This window comes from Saccopteryx bilineata, chromosome 1 (genome assembly GCF_036850765.1).
Source record: "Saccopteryx bilineata isolate mSacBil1 chromosome 1, mSacBil1_pri_phased_curated, whole genome shotgun sequence".
In the NCBI taxonomy this organism is placed as follows: domain Eukaryota; kingdom Metazoa; phylum Chordata; class Mammalia; order Chiroptera; family Emballonuridae; genus Saccopteryx; species Saccopteryx bilineata.
In genome coordinates, this window is record NC_089490.1 from 128,677,748 (window position 1) to 128,702,225 (window position 24,478).

A 24,478-nucleotide genomic window follows, 5' to 3' on the forward strand; every position below is an offset into this window, starting at 1 on the left:
TAATGGCAGAGGGCAGTGTATGAACAAAATACAGACACCATGGAGTTATTTTACCTCTTGGAAATAAGCAGTTGGTGACTAGATGGGAATGTATATCAATGAGCAGACCCAGTGCCCTCCGCCCTGCACTTAGCCCATCTCAGCCAGGTCTCTGGGCACAGTCCTGCTGTGGATTGACTGGTTGTGAAGCAGTGCATGGCTGGCAAGCACAAAAGGGTTCACAAATACACATTAATCACAATTATTAATCACAACTAACATCTATTTGCTGCAAACTGTGTTCTAGGCACTATAGTTCTCCTATTTTCCCTTTTCACATTCTTTATCTCCTCTGATGTGAGAAATTTGATAGGTAATGATGTGTAGTGGCTGGAAGCATGGACTGTGGTTCAGTTTCCAACTCTGCCATTTACTAACCATGAAACATTGGGTGGGTTATTTAAGCCTTCTGAGCCTCAGTATCCTCATTAGTGAGACGTGCATTATTGTAATAGCAATAATCCCCATCAGGTTACAGGGAGAGTTAATTGAGTTGCCAGACTGAAAGTGCTTAGAAGATTAGTGTTGAGGACGATATAGGAAAAGCTAGCATATAGGATGCACTCGATAAAGACCAGCTTGTATCAATTGTATTTTACAAGGACAGAATGCTGCACTAGGTCACATCTAGGCATTAGAAGATCCTGGATTTGAAACCAGGTGTGTGCTGGCTTAGTCAGTATGCTGGACCCAGGGGGCCCTCTGGCCTGAGATGGTACTGGTTTAGGCCTGTTGTCTGAGGATCCAGCTTAGCATGTGTCCAGAACGAAAGTGTCCCAGTTTGATTGACAAATTACCTAAACTGCATACATGTGGATGTATAGAAACACACATTTTTTAAACCCAAATGTGTATTATTATCATTTGCATGCCAAGCCATCAAAACATGTGTGCACCTTGAGCTCTCTCTCCCCTGTGAAGGTAAGCTAACTAAGCCACATATTCCTGTAGCAAGCGTATATTGAGTTTTGACTGTGCACCAGACTTGAGGACCCCAGAACAAGAGGCTTAGGGAGAAGTCGGGGAGGGGACAAACATGTGTGCAGCTAACATAAAATCAGGAAAACAAAGCAACCACTGTAATACAGCTGAGAATGGTGCTGTGTGCGCGCGGGGCTTTGAACTTCGGTAGAGCACTTAGACATCCAGGCCTCCATTTGCTCCCCTGTAAAGTGAAGGGACAGGGAAGGATTGTTGGGCCAACAGCTCTGTTTCTTTTCATTTGATGCTTGAGGACTCACTAGAGCCCACCCGGAGGGACAAGAAAATACATGAACATAGAAGGTAGTGTTTCAGCCAGGCCACAAAGGATGAGAAGGCTTTCAATAAATGGGGCATTGTTCCTGAGATTGAAAAATCATATTTGCAAAGGCCTATGGGTGTGAAAAGTCCTGGCCTGCTTGGAGAAAGATGGGAGAATAAGGACAGGAAATGATGTGGGAGAAGAAGGGCTCATGAGCACCTTGAATGCCACTCTCATTCTTTTTTTTCTTTTTCTTCTTTTTTTCCAAGTGAGTGGAGGGGAGATAAAGAGATAAACTCCTGCATGCACTCGAACTGGGATCTACCCAGCATCCCTTGTCTGGGGCTGTACTCACAACCGAGCTATTTTTAGCACCTGAGGTGGAGGCTCCATGGAGCCATCCTCAGCGTCTAGGGCCAATGCTCTAAAATCAATCAAGCCATGGTTGCAGGAGGAGAAGAGAGAAAGGGTGAGAAAAGGGGGAGGGGTAGAGAAGCAGATGGGCACTTCTCCTGTGTGCCCTGACTGGGAATGAAACCTGGGGCATCCACACGCTGGGCTAACACTCTACCACTGAGCCAACTGGCCAGGGCCACCACTCTCATTCTTGACAACTGGTCCCACCCTGATTCTGCTTCTTATCATGTTGCTCAGGTCAACTCTACTAACTGATTCTGGGAAAATAACGCTGTTGCAGAAACATACACACTTACCTAAAAGAGCACCCTTCTCACCTCACCTAGTTTTTCTTCATAGCAGTTTTCACTACTGACTGCATGTTACTTATTTATTTATTTGTTAGTTGCTTATTTTTACTCTCCGCACCAGACTGTAAGTTCCCTGAAGACAGGGTCTGCACCTGTTTGTTTACTGCAGTATTCCCAGTGCCTGAGCAATGACTGGCTCACCAGGGATTTACTCAGTAAGCCACTAGTATAGGTGCATAACAGACACAGATGCATCCACAAGCATCTGTTCGCTCAGGCCTCAGACTTTAGGATGGTAAAGAATTGGCAGGAAGAAAAAGAAAGCAGGGCTACTGTCAGGGAGCAGGATTTATTGGCAGGTGTGTTAGCAGGGAAGTGAGGAGGCAAAGAAAAAGAAAGACTGACCACCCTAGCAACGAGAGGCAGTTCATGTGGAACACTGGGTACTTTTTAAAAAGTGGATCGAGAAGCCGGGCCGAGACTTGAATGCCTGTCAGTCCTGGCATGACTTGGTTCCTTCCTCCTGGGGGTGTGAGTCTCTCTGTAACAAGGCTGATCATGCCCCTCTCACAGGGCCAGTGAGGGGAGCAGGGGCCCCAGAGCACGAAAGCTCTGAGTCTGCCCGGATGCACATCAGTAACAAATCTTAGCCATTTACTGGGAGCAGCTCTCACCCCGTGCCTCCCTGGCCAGACCAGAGAGCAAAGGTCTGTTCATGTCAGGCCAGGGACTCAGAGGAAAGCAAGACTTAGACCAAGAATAGTTAGATGGGCAGTGCAGATACTGACATCCTGGGCAGCAGATTGACAGTGAGAATCAAATGACATTGAGCGTTTATTGCAAGGGAAGTAGAGAACTGGACACGACCCCAACCAGAGGACATAGAGATTCCCTGGGCGGTGAGGGCCCAGGAAAGGCACATGAGGATATAGAGGGTGGTTCTTGGTCACAAGGAAACATGCTGACATGTGTCTTATCTCTGCATTTGGGGAAGTGACCCAATGAAAGATGGTGGTCCAGGAAGAGGTCATTGAGCACTCCATGACCAAACCTCCTGCACAGCAGTGTCACTCAGCTGAGGACAGCAGGGAGAGGGGGAGGGACAGGGATTGCCGTTACAGGGGCAGCACCTCCTGACTTGGAAAGGGGCTCTAGGGAGGAGGAGAGGAGATGGGTGGGCTCTGCCGCTTCTTGCCGTTCATCTGGAGGCCTTCTTTTTGGTTGCACAGCTGCTGCCTGAGGTTTTGGTAAGGGGATCCTTGAACTCGCTGCCACAGCTGCCTTTGGTTTTGACGTCCGCCACCCCAGGTTTGTAGCTGTAGCTGCTGGAGGCGCCGAAGCCCACGCTGAAGCCAGCCCCTCCTGCCCCAGCTCCGGCGTTGCTGATGACAGCTGAAATGGGTGAGAGAAGACCCCAGCCCCGTCATCCCAGCCACTCCCTTCGTTCTTTCCTCTGTGGCGGCTGCACATTGAGACAGATTCTCTCTGTTGTGCACTTTTGGTTTCCTCGGAGATTGTCATCAGCAACTGGTCATTTTTGATACACTTGGCCCCATGTACTGTATTTGACCTTTTCCTATCCGTCTGTATTGTTCTATCACTATTGGACTTTAAGCTTCTGCAGGCTCTGTCAGTGAATGTCCCCACGGTTTGGGCCACATGAAGAAAGGTCGTCACGGACGCTTCTGGGTGCTGTTGCTGAGGAAAGGGTTGCAGGAGTCCCTGCCTTCATAAGATAGCACCGCCCCTTACTCTCTTCAGCCTGCAAGTCTGGAGGAGGGGACTTCAGTGATCTTTTTCATTATTTCCTTTTACTGTAATTCTGGGTCTTTATTTGGGTCTGGCCTCAGTAGGAAGTGAATGTAGCCATTAAATATTACTTTTACAATAGACTCTTGAATGACTCACTGTTGAGTATCATTTGATTTTCTACAGGTCGTACTTTGTATTTCATATTATTATTTCCTCCACCCACTGCTTCTCCTTGGAGACTAAACCCAGCTTCCTTTATGTGCCCCTAAATCTGCCCTGAGCCCACTCTAATATTCTGACTTCTTTTTGGTGTCACGGAATTAGAGAAACTTAGACTTATGGTGGGTGACCGATGGCAGAACTGGTACTGTGGATACTTACAGATGCTCACGGAATTGGGATATTCACCAGACATCCTGAAGAGGGAGAAGAGAGCAGATAAACCCTCCACAAATCCATCTTTCCAGGGAGCCTCCTGTGAATGAGCTTCTCCTCTCAGAATGTCCCACTTTCCACCCCATCTCAGCCTCCTCCCATACACCTCAGCAGGACCTCTTAAGAAATGGAGAACTGAGATGAAAAATCTGCCACAAGAAGTCAGCTCTCAATCAAAGCGGCTTTGGGATTATCTGATGTGTGGAATAATTGTGCCCCCACTTCCCTCTAGCTACACTCTTGGTCTTACACAATTAAGAGGAATGACTTCACTTCCTCACTGGCTCCAGCGTTGCCAGAGTGACCTTGAAATACACGACTCTTGGAGGTCATCCTCCCCTCTCCCACCCATTCTTAAGAGAGCATCACAGAAGGCCCAGTGACGCTCTATTTCTCAAACCTTGCTGACATTAATACTTTCTCTCTTCCCACTTCTTTGAGATTTTTTTAATAACTCAGTTCTTCTTGTCTAATTTTAGTCTTTTCAATTGCCTCATGTCAAGCTCATTCTTTTAAGTTTTATCTCAGTAGGACCTGAACAAAACCAAACTATTTGCTTTCAACCTTCTTACTAATGCAGGGATAAACTGCTCCAGAGGAAAGGCATCCAGCCCCACCTGCACTCCTCGCCCTCCAGCAGCTTGCGGTAGGTGGCGATCTCCACGTCCAGGGCCAGCTTGGTGCCCATCAGCTCCTGGTACTCGCGCAGCATCCGGGCCAGCTCCTCCTTTGCCTGGTGCAGGGCAGCCTCCAGCTCGTCCAGCTTGGCCCGGGCGTCCTTCAGGGCACAGTCGCCCCGCTGCTCAGCATCAGCGATGGCCGTCTCCAGGGTGGAGCACTGAGGGGCAAACGAGTTCAGCGCTTTGAGTCAAAGCTCATTTCTGAGATTCCACTCAGACTTGAGTCCTCTCCTCACTTGGTCCTGACTGATAGTAAATTCTGACTGATAGTAAATTCTTTGAGGTCCTCCTGGTTTCTCCACCTTTGGACCTCACTAAAGGAGAATATGTTCTTCCCCTAACTCTAGGCACGGTTCACCCTAACCCATGCCGTGGCATGCAGTGCAGCGTCCTTACCATGAGAGAGAGGAGGAGAAGGGCACTGAGAAGGTGGGCACCTGGGCACATGGCCCCTGCCCTCTCCCTCCTGGTCTGTAACAGGGGCTATAAAATTCTCATGCCACCCCTGAAGTTTCTGGGTAGCTGACTTTAATTCTGCCTCACAGAGTAAAGGTTGTCTTGTGAGATCCTGTAAATCATGAAAGAGAAATTGAGGACTAATAAAGTTTCTGTGAATAAAATGTCTGTCCAATAAACCTGCCACACTGAGAATTTGGCCTCCAAACTTTCACAGAGAATCGTGCTACCTGGCAACAGCCTAGGAAGATAACTGACGGGTTTGACAAGCTGACAAGTATCTGCCTTGGGTGGAGACACACTTGCAGGAGGAGACTGCAGGTGGGGCTCTGTGGCATCCATGTGAAAGCTGCGGGGGACGTGTGGGTGGGTGGGGGAGCTTCCTGAGCCTCCTTGTCTTGACTGTGTGTTCTGGTCCCTTGGCTAAGGTTTTGGTGGCATCCAAGTATCTGGCTTCTCTTTCTGGTGTGTCCCCTTCCTCTAGAGTCACAGTTGCTTCATCCCAAAGAGAGCAGCTGATCCTGCGGTCATATAAAATTCTAGACTCTTGTCCAGCTGGGTCATCCTCCTCTAGCAGGCAACCCCCAAGCCATGCTAACCCCCACAGCTTTTGTGTGAGTGGCTCATAGCTTCAGTGACATCTAGGACCCAGCTGCCTTACCCAAAAAATCCACGTCCCATCCTTGGAACTGGGACGGGCACACCACTCACAACCGAGCCCTGGGCCGAGGCTAGGGCGAGAGGCTCTTCTTTTCCTGCCATTCTTTAAAATTCACTGCCTGACCCTCCTTCCTCCAGCACAGCTTCATCATGGGAAGCCTCCTAATGCCTCTCTTTTACCTACTGCATTGGGTCTCAACCCCAGTTCTGGCTTTGAAGGTGTCCATAATCCACCCCTTCTGACCCAGGACTGCCCTGCTCTCTGCTACTCCACCCATCTGGACCTGCTTGGGGCCATGCTTCTCGTCCCTGCACACACAGCATGCACACGCCCACCTCGGGTCCTTTGCTCCTGCTGGCTCCCTTACCAAGCCCCTTTCCCTCCCCTTTTCTGCCTCCCATTCCAGAGCAATCCCGCCTCCTGCCAGCAGCTCCAGCCCCTGGGACTCCTAGAGTACTTGTGGGCGTGCCGCACACTGGGTGGGTATTTCATCCTTTCATATCATCTCAGACTGTTCTCTCCTGATGAGTTATAAATGCCTGAAGGACTGACCCTTTTCCGTATTGGGTCCTATACAGATTGGTGCTAAATAAACCCTGTGAGCTGACTCATTGCATGGGACCCACCTGCTTCTTCACACTCCCTATCTCTGAGCGGATCCTCTGGATCAGCCGGTTGAGCTCTGAGATCTCAGCCTTGGTGAGTTTGAGGTCATCCCCATGCTGGCCTGCCGTGACCTGCAGCTCCTGGATCTGAGGTTGGAGGAAAAAAGAAGAGGAGCACAGGACAGTTGAGCATTCACTTCTCAAGGGTGTTCAACATGGGGGAAGGCCATATGCTATTCTCATTATCCAAGCAGTTAGACACAATCAAAGGAGGGAGAAGGGGCGAGAGATGGCAGAACGAAGGGAGAGGGAAGGGGAGGAGAAGAAAGACAATTCCTTCCTTCTGGATCGAAAGGCCCTGCCCCAGGTCAGCAGAATCCTCAGGTTCTCCAATGTGAGAGCCTTGGCAGAGCTAGAATTCCCTGTCCTTTTTCTTTTCTTTTTTCTCTTTTTTTTTGGGGGGGGGTGAGAATAGGGGAGATAATGAGATAGATTTCCACATGCTCCCCAACCAGGATCCATCTGGCAACCTCATCTAGGGCCAATGCTCAAGTACTGAGCTATTTTTAGTGGCTAAGGCTGATGCACTCGAACCAATGGAGCTCTCCTCAGCACTCAGGGCCATGTTGGAACCAATCAAACTTCTGGCTGTGGTAGGGAAAGAGGCAGAGAAGGAAGAGAGAGAAGAGAAGCAGATGGTTGTTTCTCCTGTGTGCCCTGACTGGGACTTGAACCCCAGGCATCTATGTGCTGGGCTGGCACTCTATACACTGAGCCACTGGCCAGGGTCACCTGTCCTTATTTGATAAAGTTAGGGACAAAAAGAAAAACCAAGACATCTGGATTATCCACAGAAATGGTGTCAGAATCTTGTCAGAGCCCTGGCTGGTATGGCCTCTGCTGTCAGCAAGGGCCACGGCGGGCGAAGGGCTAAGCTCCATACATGTCCCCAGTATATGTCAAGACTGTGGTTGGCCTGCCTGGGCCACAGGGAGGCATTTCCACGAAGCCAAACTTCGAGATAGAGGAGGTCTCCACCCAGCCTAAATACACATACATACACATGCACATACATACACACTTCTATACATGATAAGAAGGCAGCAGCTGTGATTGCTGGGCCTTGATACACCTGGCACGCAGCTCACCTTGGTCTGGTACAGGGCTTCGGCCTCAGCCTTGCTCTTCAGGGCGATCTCCTCGTACTGGGCTCGGACCTCATCAATGATGCTGTCCAGGTTCAGGTCCCGGTTGTTATCCATGGACAGGATGACAGATGTGTCACTGATGTGGGGCTGGATCTGAGCGATCTCCTGGGAGACAGTTAGGGAGTGGAGCCACTTAAAAGCTCCCCATGAGGAGAGCATGTCTCCTGATCCTCCCTGCTAGAACCCTCACTGTCCTCTTCTGCTTTCCTTAGCAGAGCCCAACAGTGTCTGTGCCTGCTGGGGGTCAAATGCATGCATTGAGGTTTTTGTCCATGTGGGAACACTCTCTCCACCATGCACTCAGGAATGCTCTCACCCTTATTCCCATTCTCTGCAGCAAGTCACCCTTCACCCATACAATAAGTCTAAACATCTTATATGTGGCACTCGAGTCCTCTAGGGAGTTCCCAATGATGTTCCTTTCTCTAGACTGCTCCTGGATAATTTTTTTTTCCATCATGGTTTTCTCAAAGTCCACCTCATTGCTCAGTACATAGTAGGCCCTCAACTGCACTAAGTGGAAAGGCTTCTCTGCCAACCTTTGATCCATACAACCATCTAGGCAATGGACTAGAAAATACTTGTAAGAGGGGCAGACCACACAAGGAGGTCACCAAGGTCCTTACCCCTTCATAGAGGCACTTGAAGAATTTGATCTCATCTGTCAAAGAGTCCACCTTGGCCTGTAGTTCAACCTTGTTCATGTAGGCAGCATCCACGTCCTGGAGAATAGAGAGTGGCCAGCTGCCCTCCCTTCTTCCCTTCCTCCCTCCCTTTCTCCCTCCCTCCCTCCCTGCCACAAGGAGCCTCAGGTTCCCTACTCTCACCACTCCCCTCACACCATGCTTCACAGGGAGGCCCCATTCCTGAGAGCAAACCAACCAGTGTGCAGTGTGCAATGGTGCACTGGAAGTGTGGCAAATGCCTCAGTCTGGGAGCATGCAAGGGATTTGGAGAGAGGAGCTGGAAAATTAGAATCCCAGTCACCCTGCCCAAAGGGGATGAAGGTCCCTTTCCTCAGCCAAGTGCTGAGGGCACCCTCTAGGCTTCCTCCAGTCCTTCTTGTTCTCACCTTCTTGAGCACCACAAACTCATTCTCAGCAGCTGTGCGTCTGTTAATCTCTTCCTCATACCTGTGTGGGCAAGAGAAAGAAAAGCGCACGGCCACTGGGATAATTCAGTCCTGCAAATGCTCACTGAGCAGTTAGTGATCACCTCTGTGCCAAGAGATACAAGCCAGTAATCTACAAACTGGGGTTCATGTACCCTGGGGTCATGCATAGCTTTCTTCAAGGGAATGTGACAAGGACAGATTTAAAGAAATCAATTTTCAGTTCCTTAATTCATGTGCAGTCTGCCCTAATTGATCTGCCTGGGAATTTAGCCATGAGAGGGACATAATGCAGATTCCACTGTCCATCTCCCTTTCACAGTTACCCTCTCCCTGAGAAGCAGAAAGATGCACCCCTCCTCTTCCACCTGGTATCTTACTACTGTGCATTAGCTCAGCATGCAAAACCTCACAGGCACCAACCAAAATGCTATCCCACCTTCCAGCTGTATGTTACACCTGTTCCTTATACATCTGTCTGCTCTAGGTGAAGCAAGATCTTCTAAATAGGTATTTAGCTGGGGTGAGATGTTCTTAATACAGACACATTGTGGATTGGGGAGGTAGAGTGTTGATCATTTCACTTAAAGGCCTCACTATCTCTTCCCTTACTATTGTCAAAGAAAGTATTATAGGACATTTGTGAGAGCAAACAAAACAATATTGGAAAGACATACTCAATGCCAGAAAGTGGCTTTTTTTCACACACTTTAACATGAGCAAATCTTCTCAGCTTTTACTCCATCTGGAGGCAGGTCACTGGCTGCCAAAAGAATAGAATAGAATAGAATAGAATAGAATAGAATAGAATAGAATAGAATAGAATAGATAAAATAAAATAGCCTGTTGGAAAGCTGAGGAAGTGCATGTTAGTGAATGGGACCAGAACATTTTCTGAAAACTGCCTGATTTTTCTCATTACACTGGATAAAATACAGAAAACAGAGTATATGATTTATCTCTGATTCCATGCCTATTATTCAAAAAATAATTGAAAACTTTTTTTATCAAATTACATTATGAAATAGTTGTTTTTACTACAATCAATATTTATCTTATATTATCTTAGAAACTATTCAGTCTTACCTTCCTCCTATTAACAGAAATAAAAGTATATGCTAGTTGCAGGCCAGTTAGTTTTTATCAGTTTACATCTTCCTATTTCATAAAATACATTAAAAAGTTTGGTCATTGTGGCTATCAAAATTAAAGACATTTATTTGTTATAAATAATTTTTCATTATTTACTTATAGAAACCAAACATCAGAGTTCAATGCACAAATACACATATTTTAAAAGAAAAATAATGCATTTCATAGTACTATTGATTTCATAAATAACTTATAATTTAAAAAACACATTACAATGGGTAATTGTAATATGAGACAGTGCATATTAATTTCTTATTTTAGAATTATATTATTATTTAATAAAACAATAATAAAATATTGATTAAATTAAATCAACACCATTTTAATCTTGAATGCTTTCAACAATCTACTTACAAGATGTATTTCTTAGCTGTTTGCTGAGTAGATTTTATAATAGGCCCCAAAATGCATATTTATATTTTTCTGACAGAAAGCAATTTCTTCTGGTTTGACAAGGAAAGCTGGCTTTTCAAATAAGTTAGATGGCAGATATTTTCTATAAACCGAATGAGCTAAGTCTGCAACTCTGGAGTTTTGGAAATGTGTGTGTGTGTACACATATATAAAAAGTGGAACTGAAACATTATTTTCTAAAAATAAAAAATTGGCAAAGGTATATTGAACACTAACAATGTTTTTATGTTTCTAGCCCTTTCTGGTCTATTGGATTTAGCATGAGGCCCTAAGGGACATAGTATGTTGTATCAACAGTGGTCATTTAATTGTCTTGGTAAAACTGTTGTTTTCAAAAACTTCCCAGAAATTTGAAAGGTAAATGATTGTATTGAATAGGAAACAAATCCTTTTTTGCAAGTGTTTTGCAATTTTTGTCCTCAATATAAATAAGGAATAAATGATTTGTCAGCTGACAGCTTCTTATAAAAGGAGTCTTAGTAATGAGTCATAATGAGATTTTGACACACAAACATTGACTGTAGGGTACTTTGTAAGTACTGAGGATAAATCAATGAACAAAACAAACATCCCTGCTTTCATGGAGCATAGAGAGAGAAACAAAAACTATAATAAAGGAATAAATTATATAGTATGTTGGAAAATGATAAGTACTATGAAAGAATAGAAAGCAGGCAAACTGGAAAGGCATTCAAAGAACTGAGTAATACCATTCTTGTAAAATTCCCTCCATTAAAATCTATTTGAATGAACAAAGTTTCCCAGCACTTAGATAAAAATGAAAAATGTCAGGACTAGAATCTTGTCTAATTCTAGCAAGAATAATATTCATAAATAAATAGATAAGCCACTTGGGGAAAAAAAAGTCTTGCTCCATTCAACTCAATAAGAAATTATTTCCAAAATTACTTTTTACTTTTTTTATGTTTAATGTTTAGTTAATAAAATTAGTAACAAATAGTTTGGATAATTCAACCCAAAATAAAGCTTTAGACATTTAAAAATATATGATCACAAGAAAAATTCTAAAATGTTAAGTTACAGGCAGATGTTGTGGCAGCTGAGCTGATCAACAAAAAACATGGAGGCATGAAATTCATCACATTGGGATGAAATTATGTGGGGAAAGTGGCATGAAAATTGAAGTTCTAATGAGGAAAGGATTAGGGTAAAATTTATGATGTTTAAAGCAGAGCTTGTTCACATCAACTGTTTTTGTATTTTTAATAAATTATTTCTTTTCTACTCTTGAGATAAAAGATTTTCCATGAAATACACTATGATTATTTATCTGCCTCACTGATTATCAAATGTGATAGAAATAATCAAATATACTGAATCAGAGCCAGTAATATCATAGAAAAAGAATTTTTGTGACTTTCCATTATTTAGATGAATGATGGTGGGTATTAAACTGCCATGACACCTAGATTCAGTTGGATATATTTAAATGAATTAATGTAGTTCTTATCATTTTAAATAGCAATATACATAAGATGTTTGAAATTATGTCTTTTGCAATGATGTAAAGTTATGATAAATTTTTTTCATCTTTTTTAATTGTGAGAAGATTTTTAGTATTGTGGATACTTAAAAATTCTTTTAGAGTGTTTATGAGAAAAATCTTGACCACTGTCAGAGTAGAAAAGGGTACTTAAGACCCAGACTGCCTGTCTTCCAAAATTTCAGTTTTATAGAAAAGTAAAAGCACCGAAAATTTTAACTCAAAGATGTCTTATTATTAGGTTCTTTTATGATGTATCATAGAGTGGCTGACAACCCACAACAAGGACAGATAATAATGAAATTAATTTTATAATAATAATAATAATAATAATAAAACCAGCCAATTTTTTTTTTACCCCTTACTACAGGCTAAACATCACGCTAAAGTCTTCACATGCATTATTTCATTTAATTGCCACAACAACCCCATAAAGTAGGTTCTATTTTATTAATAAGGCAAAGACTTGCCTGAGGTCATAAATCTAGTTAATAGTGAAATTAGGACCCAAATCCAAGACTGCTGGCATCAAGGAAATAATGCCTTACATTTGTAAGCCCTTTGGTTCTTCTGAGAGCTGTTAATACATTTCTATCTTGTTGTTCCCTCTCCACGGCTCTTGTAGGTGGCAAGGCAGGTATCAGTGTCTGATTTTTGTAACTAAAGTCCACAAGGATCAAGGGACTCACCCAGGGCCACTTGACTAGTAAGTGGTAATCCCAAAACACCTGGTCTTTTCACACTGAAAGGCTCAAAGAAAGTATAGTCCCTGGATGCCTCTGACTCTCTCTTCTTCCCGGAATCCTGCTCAAATCTCCATAGGGCTCCAATATTCCCATCTTACTTTTACTCAATCTCAGCTCACACTGAACTCATTCCCATGGACTAGGAGCTACCTGAAAGGGTTCTTTGAGCCCGTCTTCACAATCTATGTGCTTTTGGAGGTCAAGGACCATGTCACCTCCTCCCTCAGGATCTCCATGCAGGACTCAGGCCAGAGTTCTGATTTTTTTTTTTTGGGGGGGGGTTCAGAATAAGGATGAACAGGCAGATCAAGTGTGGAACAAGAGACATTACTCAGCTCTGACCATTTCCCCTCTTGAATTGTGGCAGAATCATTTATCCCCAGAAATCTTGGCACCTGGCAAACTGCCCAAATATCAGTTCACACTGAGCCCAAATGTGCCGTTGGCTCAACTTGGTGTGGGGGGACCATCTCTGGTTCCAAGTACATTCCCAAGTAATTTTTCTCTAATAATGGCATTCAGCAGGACATACATGCATCATCATAAAAACAAACAAACAAAAACAAAAAACAAAAAAAACTCATTTTTGCTTAGCTTTAAGATTTGTTCTAAGATTGGGGTGGTGTGTTATGTTCTGGGAACTCCCATGGAAAATCTTACTTGGGAGGAGTTGCAAAACCATTTGGGTTGTCCATCTGGTTTTAACACGATTCTCTTTCTCCCATTCCTCCATTTCCATGTTAAAATTTGAGCATACCATTTCCTAGGAAAATCAGAGGAACATTTTGGATAGCTCTCTTCTCTTCCTAAGTCTCATCCTGTCTAAATCTCTCTCTTTCCTCTACAGGAAAGGAAATTGCAATGGGATCAGCAAAAGATCTAAGAAAGCAAAAATGCTGGCTCCAAATCAAGACCCTCCAGGGGCATATTCTCTGCCTCTCCACTTACCTCTTCTTGTAGTCTTCCACCAAATCCTGCATGTTCCGCAGCTCCGAGTCCAGCCGCACCCTGTCCCCCAACAGTGTCTCCAGCTGCTTCCGCAGGGTGCTGATGTAGCCCTCGTACACGGGCTCCAGGTGCTTCCTGCAGTTGTTCACATCCAGCTGCTGCAGGAGGCTCCACTTGGTCTCCAGCACCTGGTTCTGCTGCTCCAGGAACCGCACCTGAAACCCAAAGGTGGTCATAACCTGGAATCCTCATTCTGTTGCTCCTCAAGAGTGGAGAGAGAGCCTTGGAAATCAAATGCAGTCATCCTGGAGTAGGACTGGAGCGCGAAAGAGCAGGACTCGTTAAAGAGTTGATTTAGCCAAGGGAACATGCGCATCTGGGCCTCCAGAACAAAAAATAAGATCCAGTCTAAAAGAAATCAGAAGTGGATTTATGCAATGCTGTAACTGCCACTGTGAGTGATGTGATTAAGGGAGCTTCTTTTGTTATAAATTCTGGTGTCTTCAGAGTGAAGGGAAATGGGAAGCAGGGCAGAAACAATGATAGGGGTAGCATTAGAAAGTCACTCTGATAGCATGTTTTTTCTAGTGTGCAGCCTTTTGGCTCTTGGTTTGTTTCTTTGGTTTTCAAAGTGGGTTATCACAACTTGACAAGGTTCCTTCCTACTTGACCAAAGATTTCACATTTTTGGACTAAATAAACTCAGGCACTCTGCTACACACCAGCATTCTCTCTTCACCTATCTGTCAGCTTGACAGAGAGAAGAAAACATGCTAGGGAAGAACAGACAGAGGAAGAAAAGGACACCCGTTTTCTGGGACAGTAGCTCTGTTTCTTCCACTACTGCCGTCTCCCCTCAATCACGCCCTTCCTCTTCCTGGACATAGCCAGAAGGACACAGTCTACTGCTGCCTGCTCTGTCAACTAGAGCACATTTCTTAGCTTCCCTCTGTCTTAGTTTCCTCATCTGCATAGCAGAATGATAACAGAATCATGGGTTGCATGTTATTAAACAAGAACCATTGACGCCCTGGCCGGTTGGCTCAGCGGTAGAGCGTCGGCCTGGCATGTGGGGGACCCGGGTTCGATTCCCGGCCAGGGCACATAGGAGAAGCGCCCATTTGCTTCTCCACCCCCCCCTTCCTCTCTGTCTCTTCCCCTCCCGCAGCCAAGGCTCCATTGGAGCAAAGATGGCCCGGGCGCTGGGGATGGCTCCTTGGCCTCTGCCCCAGGCGCTAGAGTGGCTCTGGTCGCGGCAGAGCATTGCCCCCTGGTGGGCAGAGCGTAGCCCCTGGTGGGCATGCCAGGTGGATCCCAGTTGGGCGCATGCGGGAGTCTGTCTGACTGTCTCTCCCCGTTTCCAGCTTCAGAAAAATACAAAAAAAAACAACACTGAGATAGCACCAGACACTGAGGAGTATCAGCTATTGTTAGTATTATGTCCCTTATCATTCATGATCTAAACCTTCTGTCCTCAGGGGAGACAAGAAGAGCCCATTCCTTATTTCCTCTCTATTCATTGTGGTCAATACCTCTGACTCTCCAGAGGCATCTTCCTTGTTACCCCAGTTTCTGGGTCTTTTTCACACATATACGCAACTCACATATGTCTCTGGACATGCCCTCCTCTGAATCTTCTTTCAACCTTCTGGATAGTTTTGAACACTTCCCCTAGAAGCCTCCCTGTCTTACAAGTTTATCCCACTTCTTACCTCCAAGTCCTTCTCTATTCACCAAACATCATGTCTTGTAACACCTGCTGGCCTGTGTCCCACTAGTGCCACTGTCCTGGATGTGTGTCCCCACTTCCTTGTCTGACATTGAGATCCCTCACAGGACTCATTCCACGAATCTCTTGCCCAGACACCAACCCCCTCCCCCAGAGTTTGATTAAGGTTGGTTGAGGCCCCAGGTGCAGAAGAAAATATTGGAGCCCTTGTCATTACAAAAAAGTGTAAAGTTGGGTTTTGCGGGCCCCTTCAGAAGTCAGGGCACAGGGCACATGTCCGATGCGCCCACTGTTAAATCCGCCTTTGCTCGCCCCAGGGTCTTCTTCTGCAAAGAAGGAATGAAGCTTTGGTTTCTCGAGAATGTGTGCCTGGTACTGTCCTAAGCACTTTATACACATCCAACACAGCCTCATTACAACCCTAAAAGGTAAGAGCTATTTTTGCATCCATTTCATAGATAAGGAAAGGAAGGCTCAGAGGGACATCTAACTCCCCCAAGTTCCCATGCAGCTGTCAGTGACAGAGCGAGCATCCCTGTGTACAGTGAATATCAATGCTCCAAGACCCACCTTGTCGATGAAGGAGGCGAACTTGTTGTTCAGAGCCTTGATCTGCTCCCGCTCCTGGGCGCGCACTTTCTGGATCTTGGGGTCCAGTTCCACATTGAGGGGAGCCAGGAGGCTCTTGTTGATGGTGACCTGAGGGATGCCACCTGGCGGGCACACGGACGGACACGCGGGCTCCAGCCCGGCACTGCCAAAGACAGTGCTCATAAAACCCCCCAGGCGGCCGCCAGTGCTCCTGCAGTGGCCGAGGGCAAAAGCACCTCCCCGCCCAGCGGAGGCGCTCAGAGCCAGGCGCTGACCACCGCCCAGGCTGAAGAGGCTCCTGCTGCCAAAAGCGGTGGTGCCTTTGATGCCAGCCTTGAATGAGGCAGAGCTGCTGCTGACCCGGCCTGAGATGACCGCTGAGCAGCCACTGAAGCCCAAGCGCTCCCCACCAGTGTAAGGGTTTAGCTGGCGGCTCATGGCTGCGAGGATGCGCTGTGCAGCAGCTTGATGCAGTGCGGTGTGGGAGGCAGGAGAGGAAGCAGAGGGCGGCTGGACCTTCTGCCTCACTCACCCCTTAAATACAGCAGGCCTGACAGTGTGGAGTCACCCTAATTTGTAGGTCGGAAAGATCATTTAGGCCACATGGGGCCTCTTGGGTTCTCCATTTGGGAAATAACCATCCCTTCTGTAAGATTTTTGTCTCTTTCTCCCTGAATTTCCCATAAATGCCCTATAAAATGTCCCCAAACCCTGCATTTGCTTTGCTCACCTTCTGCATTATAATAATTTGGCTGCCTTATCTCCACTTGCTGCCCTCCAATTACTGGGGTTATCATGCCAAGATCTCTGGTGGAAGCTTCCTGTGGGTCTGGCCTCTCTGGGAGTGTGGGGGAAGAAAGAGGTACAGGGAAGCAGATGTCCAGGTTGGTTCTGCTTCGGGACATGACCAGGGTCAAGAACATTCCAGACAATCGTTGTTAGCTTGTTTCCTGCTGCTTCCGTAGGCTCTGGATGAGGGTGGTTCTGTCCTGAGTGCTGGAAGGAAGTCAGGAGCGTTGAGACTTCTGACCTACCTGCAAGGAACTCTCAGTCTGTTGGGGGAAGCAGAACACAGTGACAGACTTAAGGTTATTGAGAGCCTTGGTCCAAGTGCTGGGGTGACTTTGGGCCAAAGTTGAAATGTTTCTCAAAAAAAGCATTTCTGGAGTAAGAGTGGAGATACTAGCTAGGGAGGCAGGAAGAAGACGGCCTGGGGCAATAGCACAAGAAAGCTTTAGGAAGATCCAACCCAAGGAACCTGTGATCAGGATACTTCCTGCCCTAGCATCTCTGATTCTGTATCAATACGTGACCAACTCTTAGGAACAAGGCCAAGAAGCAGACATGGATTTAACCGCAGGCGCATTGGGGCACACACCCTGGACCCCGACTTCTGAAGGACCCCGCAAACCTCAACTTCACACTTTTTTTCTAATGACACCAAGTTTGGTTACCTGTGTGCAATTTTAACATTAATAGTACATAATATATTTTATTTAAAAATATGGTTAACATGTATTTTTATTTTCCCTGTCTCTTTCTTTTTTTAAGAGGCCCAATATTTTCTTCTGCGCCCAGGGCCTCAAACGACCTTAATCTGCCTCTGTCAAGAAGAGTTGAGGAAAGCTCTTTTAATCTGAAATTAAGAACCAGATTCTAGATCTTTCTTCCATATAAACTCAGAAGTGTCCTTCTTTGATCTAACCCAATTTTCTTTCCTCCAACGTAAGGTGCCCGCAATTCTTCTCTTAGAACACCCCCTTCCTGTTCTATTGCTCTGGTGTCCATGTGGCATTCGACTTTATCACCATACTTCTGATCTGAGTCTGAGTATGTGTCCCACTTGCCCCATCAGATTGACAGTCCATCAGGATTTATCTTTCCCTCCCTTGCTCCCTCCTTGCTAAGCCCAGGCCTTGGCATCAGGGACATTCAGGATAAATGTTAAACAGACTGGCACTTAGTTTAGGACAAGGCTCACTGCTCTGCCCTCTGTTATAACCTGGAGCCTGGACTCCCGAAGGGATCCTCATAGAGTAGCCAGAAAGCACCCGGAGGTAATTGGGTGACACAGCCTTCCCTAAACCAATCACAGAGGATAATAACAACTGAGGTGTTTACTCCATGGGGAACAAGGCTGTGGGGGCACTGGTGAATGACCGAGATGGCACCAGCCCCAGATGAACAGATAGAGGAGTCTGGTGTCCTGTGTAGGGAAAATGGCAAACTCTCTGTGCTATCTGAAAAGAGATGCTATATAGTTCATTCTCTCTCAAGGGGGAAGGGGCAATGTCAGTAAGCCTGAGTAACCAGCTGGCTAAAAGCTCAAGGTTATGTTTTCCATTATTTCATGAGATTTTCCCCTTGACCCATAATTTTAGCCAGTTTTTTTTTTTCAAACACAAGAAAGAGTTTATTAATTCTGATCATTGATAATAAAAAAGTAAAAAAGGATTTAAATTGAAATAGGAGAAATTTGCATAGGATTGGCTGTCAAAGGGAGCCGCTAAAGTCTCCATTTTTCTGGAAAGATTCTAAGAAGCTGAGACACCCATCCGTCTGGGACCACACTACTTCTGCCAAGGGTTAGGGAACAACAGGTAAGATGACCTTTTCTTATCTTGCCATGAAGGGTTGAGTAGTTGGATGAATCAGGAATTCCTCAACCCCAGCCCACTGTACTCACAGATTATATATAAGTAGACAGAAGTGACACATCCAGGTTTCAGAGGCATCAGATACGTGGGCAGATCAAAAGTTGTCTGAAGCCTGAGACAAGGACTTCTCATCACACTTGCCTCTGATGGCAGCTTAGTGTGTGACCTCAAACCTTGGTGACCCCTTCTGCCATTAGTTCTGGGTCAGCAGAGCTCAGCAACATAAGGTGGAGGAAACCACTCTAAGCAAGGATTGACAAATTGTTGCCTGTCATATTTGGCCTCTTTTGCCCTGGAATGCTAGTTCTTGGGAAATTATTACGTATCATGTAGGAAAAATATGTAGGGGTGGATTCCATGATGGGTTAATAAAAAAGTTAAGTGACTTATTGCAGAAATTCTTAGATCTATTCATATAATCAGTGCTTTCTGCTGCATGAAAGGTGTTGCTAAATTCAGTACTTTCCATGCATAATGACTGGAAAGTGGGATTGTAAATAAGATTTATTTATTTTCTTCTTTTTAATAGTTTTCCATTTTCTAATATCACCATATAATATATTTATAAGTCACTTATTTTTTAAAAAAAAATAGAGAAGAAAGAAGAGGAAGATTATTCTAGTATCAGAAATAAAGGAATATACTTTAAGAAACACTGAGCAAGTTGTCTTTATTTCACCATTAAATCAACTTCAATTTCCCTAATTCAAACATACTTACAACATCTAAGAACAGAGAGGAGATCTAAGCATAATAAATATACTATGCAGTCTGATCTGGCTTTTTGGCAATCTGCCCAGGGTTGCATTGTCCAAACCAAAGGGAAAGTGTTTGTCTAGACTCGAGAGCATGTGGCAATGCCATCCTAGCACTGGTCAAGGGAGAAAGAATTCTCAGGCTGGTGACCAGTGTCTATATCTACATTGAGGAAGGCTGTGTAGACTGGCCAGAGACTGCCAATGCTGACCATGTGTCCTTGCTCTTCTCCTCATTTTCCAGACTCTTTTGGGGTTCAGTGGGGGAACTGGGGCAAACTAACTGTGAATGGCACTGACAAGTGCATGTTAACAGCCCCTGTGCCACCTCCATGCTTGTTTCTCCTTATTTCGGTAGCCTTGCAGGCCATGTGGGCCATGTGGTAGGGCTACGAGACAGAGCAGCAGAGGTCCCAGAGACTTCCACTGGGAGAGCCATGTGGGAGGCCTGCCCCAGCCTGCCTTGGACTGTGAGTGAGAAATAAGCCTCTTTTTTATTAAGTTAAACCACTGAGATTTCAGGGTTTGTCTGTTAAGGCTTTCACTGTTAATTGTCTGAATCCAAGCATAGAAGTGAGATGGTAGAAATTCTCTTTATGTTTGGTTCATGATCATCATATTGTCTTCTGATCTCTGTTAGACCTTCTCTACTTCTCTTCTCACTTGGCTTCTTGAAAGAATAGTCTGTCCTAGTAATATGGAGTGACGACAGTAACAATGGTTTAATAGCATACTGTGTGCCATTCACTGAATTAAATAATTATCAAACATTCTTTCATTAAATGTAATTTTTACGACAACTTTATGAGGAACTACTATGATTAACTTCTTTTTACAGAAGAGGAAACTGATGTTCACAAAGCAGAAGTATCTTGCCTAAATTACACAGTTAGTAAGTGCCAGAGAAAGACTCAAACCTGGGTTCATCTGACACCCAAGGTGTTAGTTTCTCCCACAAGCTCTACCACACAAAGTCTCAACCCTTCAGGCCTTTTTGATGTGGCAGCTTCTTGCCTCCCCAGCTCCAGGTGTCACTACACCCTCCCTCTCCACCTGCCTCCCCAGCTCCAGGTGTTACTACACCCTCCCTCTCCACCTGCCTCCCCAGCTCCAGGTGTTACTACACCCTCCCTCTCCACCTGCCTCCCCAGCTCCAGGTGTCACTACACCCTCCCTCTCCACCTGCCTCCCCAGCTCCAGGTGTCACTACACCCTCCTTCTCCACCCGCCTCCCCAGCTCCAGGTGTCACTACACCTCCCTCTCCACCTGCCTCCCCAGCTCCAGGTGTCACTACACCCTCCCTCTCCACCCGCCTCCCCAGCTCCAGATGTCACTACACCCTCCCTCTCCACCCGCCTCCCCAGCTCCAGGTGTCACTACACCCTCCCTCTCCACCTGCCTCCCCAGCTGCAGGTGTCACTACACCCTCCTCTCCACCTGCCTCCCCAGCTCCAGGTGTCACTACACCCTCCTCTCCACCTGCCTCCCCAGCTCCAGGTGTCACTACACCTCCCTCTCCACCTGCCTCCCCAGCTCCAGGTGTCACTACACCTCCCTCTCCACCTGCCTCCCCAGCTCCAGGTGTCACTACACCCTCCCTCTCCACCTGCCTCCCCAGCTCCAGGTGTCACTACACCCTCCTCTCCACCTGCCTCCCCAGCTCCAGGTGTCACTACACCCTCCTCTCCACCTGCCTCCCCAGCTCCAGGTGTCACTACACCCTCCTCTCCACCTGCCTCCCCAGCTCCAGGTGTCACTACACCTCCCTCTCCACCTGCCTCCCCAGCTCCAGGTGTCACTACACCTCCCTCTCCACCTGCCTCCCCAGCTCCAGGTGTCACTACACCTCCCTCTCCACCTGCCTCCCCAGCTCCAGGTGTCACTACACCCTCCCTCTCCACCTGCCTCCCCAGCTCCAGGTGTCACTACACCCTCCTCTCCACCTGCCTCCCCAGCTCCAGGTGTCACTACACCCTCCTCTCCACCTGCCTCCCCAGCTCCAGGTGTCACTACACCTCCCTCTCCACCTGCCTCCCCAGCTCCAGGTGTCACTACACCTCCCTCTCCACCTGCCTCCCCAGCTCCAGGTGTCACTACACCCTCCCTCTCCACCTGCCTCCCCAGCTCCAGGTGTCACTACACCCTCCTCTCCACCTGCCTCCCCAGCTCCAGGTGTCACTACACCCTCCTTCTCCACCTGCCTCCCCAGCTCCAGGTGTCACTACACCCTCCCTCTCCACCTGCCTCCCCAGCTCCAGGTGTCACTACACCCTCCTTCTCCACCTGCCTCCCCAGCTCCAGGTGTCACTACACCTCCCTCTCCACCTGCCTCCCCAGCTCCAGGTGTCACTACACCCTCCCTCTCCACCTGCCTCCCCAGCTCCAGGTGTCACTACACCCTCCTTCTCCACCTGCCTCCCCAGCTCCAGGTGTCACTACACCTCCCTCTCCACCTGCCTCCCCAGCTCCAGGTGTCACTACACCCTCCTTCTCCACCTGCCTCCCCAGCTCCAGGTGTCACTACACCCTCCCTCTCCACCTGCCTCCCCAGCTCCAGGTGTCACTACACCCTCCTCTCCACCTGCCTCCCCAGCTCCAGGTGTCACTACACCCTCCCTCTCCACCTGCCTCCCCAGCTCCAGGTGTCGCTACACCCTCCTTCTCCACCTGCCTCCCCAGCTCCAGGTGTCACTACGCCCTCCTTCTCCACCTGCCTCCCCAGCTCCAGGTGTCACTATACCTCCCTCTCCACCTGCTTCCCCAGCTCCAGGTGTCACTATGCCCTCCTTCTCCACCTGCCTCCCCAGCTCCAGGTGTCACTACACCTCCCTCTCCACCTGCCTCCCCAGCTCCAGGTGTCACTACACCCTCCCTCTCCACCTGCCTCCCCAGCTCCAGGTGTCACTACACCTCCCTCACCTTCCACCTCACACCCCAGCAATCATGACCTGTTGTCAGCATGCAGTGCTTCTGGCTACAATGCCCACTCGCTCTTCCTGTCTACTTGGTAAACTTTATCCTCTGAAAACTCTGTATATGTTACCTCCTCTGTATACCTTCTGGGACCTCCCTGAAGAACCCCACTTTCCTCTGTGTTGCTTCACTGCCTTCTTTTGCTGTCAGTATCTCACTGTGTGGCAGTTATATTTCTTGTAGTTATGTCTCCATTAAAGACATGGGCCAAGCTTATATATTACTTGTATCCTCAACACTAACACCTGCCAGGTTCATGATAGATGATAATAACGTTCATTGAACTGACTACAATTTCTTCACTAGTCCCAAGAGTGTATTACCCAAGATGAGTCATTCGTCCAGCAGTTCTCCTTCGAGCAGTCAATCAACTGGCATATTATTTATAATATGTTCACTTTAAAGGTTGAATTTTGTAAATTGCTTTGCCAGCAACTAAATAGGTCTTTGGGTGAGCTAACAAAATTAAGTTTTTGGCTTTAGTTTTTGTTTTTACTTGAAGCACATCCACAACACAGCTCTGTAGTTGATTCATGTTTTTTTTTTCCCTCTCCTTTGGCAACAATCAGCTTGTTCTCTGTATCTGTGGGTCTGTTTCTGTTTTGCTTTGTTTATTCATTGTTTTATTTTGTTAGGTTCCGTATATAAGAGAGATCATAATGGTATTGTCCTTCTTTGTCTGACTTATTCCATTCAGCATAATCCCCTCTAGATCCATCCATGTTGTCACAAATGGAAAGATTTTAGTATTTGTTATTGCTGAATAATATTCCATTGTGTGTATACATATATACTATATCTTTTTTATCCACTCAACTATTGATGGACATCTAACTTTTTTTCATTTCTTGGCTATTCTTAGTACTGCTGCATTGAACATAAGGGTGCATATAGCTTTTCAAATTAGTGTTTTTGTTTTCTTTGGATAAATACCCGGAAATGAAATTGCTGGATCACATGACAGCTCTATTTTTAGTTTCTTGAGAACTCTTTACTGTTTCCCATAGTGGCAGCATCAAGTTACATTTTCACCAACAGTGTCCAGGGGTTCCCTTTTCTGAAGTTTTTGAACCAAAAAGCTTGAGGATGAGATTCTGTTTCCACTAACCTTTATTAAGCATAAACTTTGTACCAGGCCTTGCACAAGGCATCCTCATATTGTCTCACCACACTCTGGGGTGTTATTCTGCCTGTTTCACAGGGAAAGAAATGAGGCTCCACAGGGTTAGGAGCTGTGCTCCTGGTCCCCAGTTACTTGCAGAGTCTGAATCTGAATTCAAAGCTATTGCCTTGAAGCCAAGGACTCTCTGGACCCACTGTGACCCTGTTCAGAAGCCGCTGTGGGCCTCCACCTGAGCGTGTGCCAGCCTCTCCCCTGCTCTTTGCATCCTGTTGCATCCTGACAGCCTCATTATGACCCGGGTCCCTGTGAGAAATCTCTGAGCCCAGAATGTTTTTAAAGCTGAGTGATGTGTGTTTAACAAAGGTGGCCCCATGCTTAAACACAACTCAGACACATAGACTTTCATATCCATGTTCAACCCGCTGAAATCTCACCAAGGACCAAGAGAACATCGGTCATTACATTAGAGAGAATCTACCTTTGGCCTTTTCCAGAACAACCATAACTTGAGCCCCAGACTTCTGGAACTGGCTTTCTGCTACCTCTTGACCAGTTTGAAATCTTGCCACAAGTATTGGCTCCCTCTCCCTGCTGCTAACATGAACGTTCTTAAAGATTGGCCATTCACTGGAGCATCAACCTGAAAAAAGCATGACTTAGGTGCATCTGCTGGTGATGGGGAACAAAGATAAATTCTGAGTATCACACATTCAGTGGAGGGAATGGTGGCTCTGGCACTTGATCGAGGAACTCTTTCACTTGGAATCTAAAGATATTTTGGGACTCTATAGAACACACTGGACCTCAGATGCCCCAGGTTCCAAGTCATGAACCTCTACATCTAGAAAAGCCGTGACCTGAGATGAGGGTTCCCTTAAGAGAGAGAAACATCCTGCCCCTTTGTGAGTTTGTAAGTTTATTGGTGAGATGAGAAAGCAGGGGTGAGATCTGAACAAGGACAAGACCCCCACATTAACAGCACAAATCC

The 24,478-nt window shown here is 46.4% G+C and overlaps 1 protein-coding gene across 2 annotated transcripts; it reads right to left on the reverse strand.

The window, feature by feature from the left end:
• Positions 1–3,187: 3,187 nt before the first annotated feature.
• LOC136329482 (keratin, type II cytoskeletal 72) lies at positions 3,188–16,419 on the reverse strand. 2 transcript variants are annotated; one of them, XM_066265692.1, is made up of 9 exons: positions 15,961–16,419; positions 13,662–13,876; positions 8,859–8,919; positions 8,413–8,508; positions 7,727–7,891; positions 6,600–6,725; positions 4,794–5,014; positions 4,123–4,157; positions 3,188–3,381 (listed from the first exon to the last, which is right to left on the reverse strand). In XM_066265692.1, exons 1-9 carry the CDS (start codon positions 16,417–16,419, stop codon positions 3,188–3,190), a joined length of 1,572 nt encoding a protein of 523 aa, XP_066121789.1. The 2 variants fall into 2 exon arrangements, with proteins under 2 accessions (XP_066121789.1, XP_066121798.1); XM_066265701.1 differs by lacking the exon at positions 6,600–6,725.
• Positions 16,420–24,478: the final 8,059 nt, after the last annotated feature.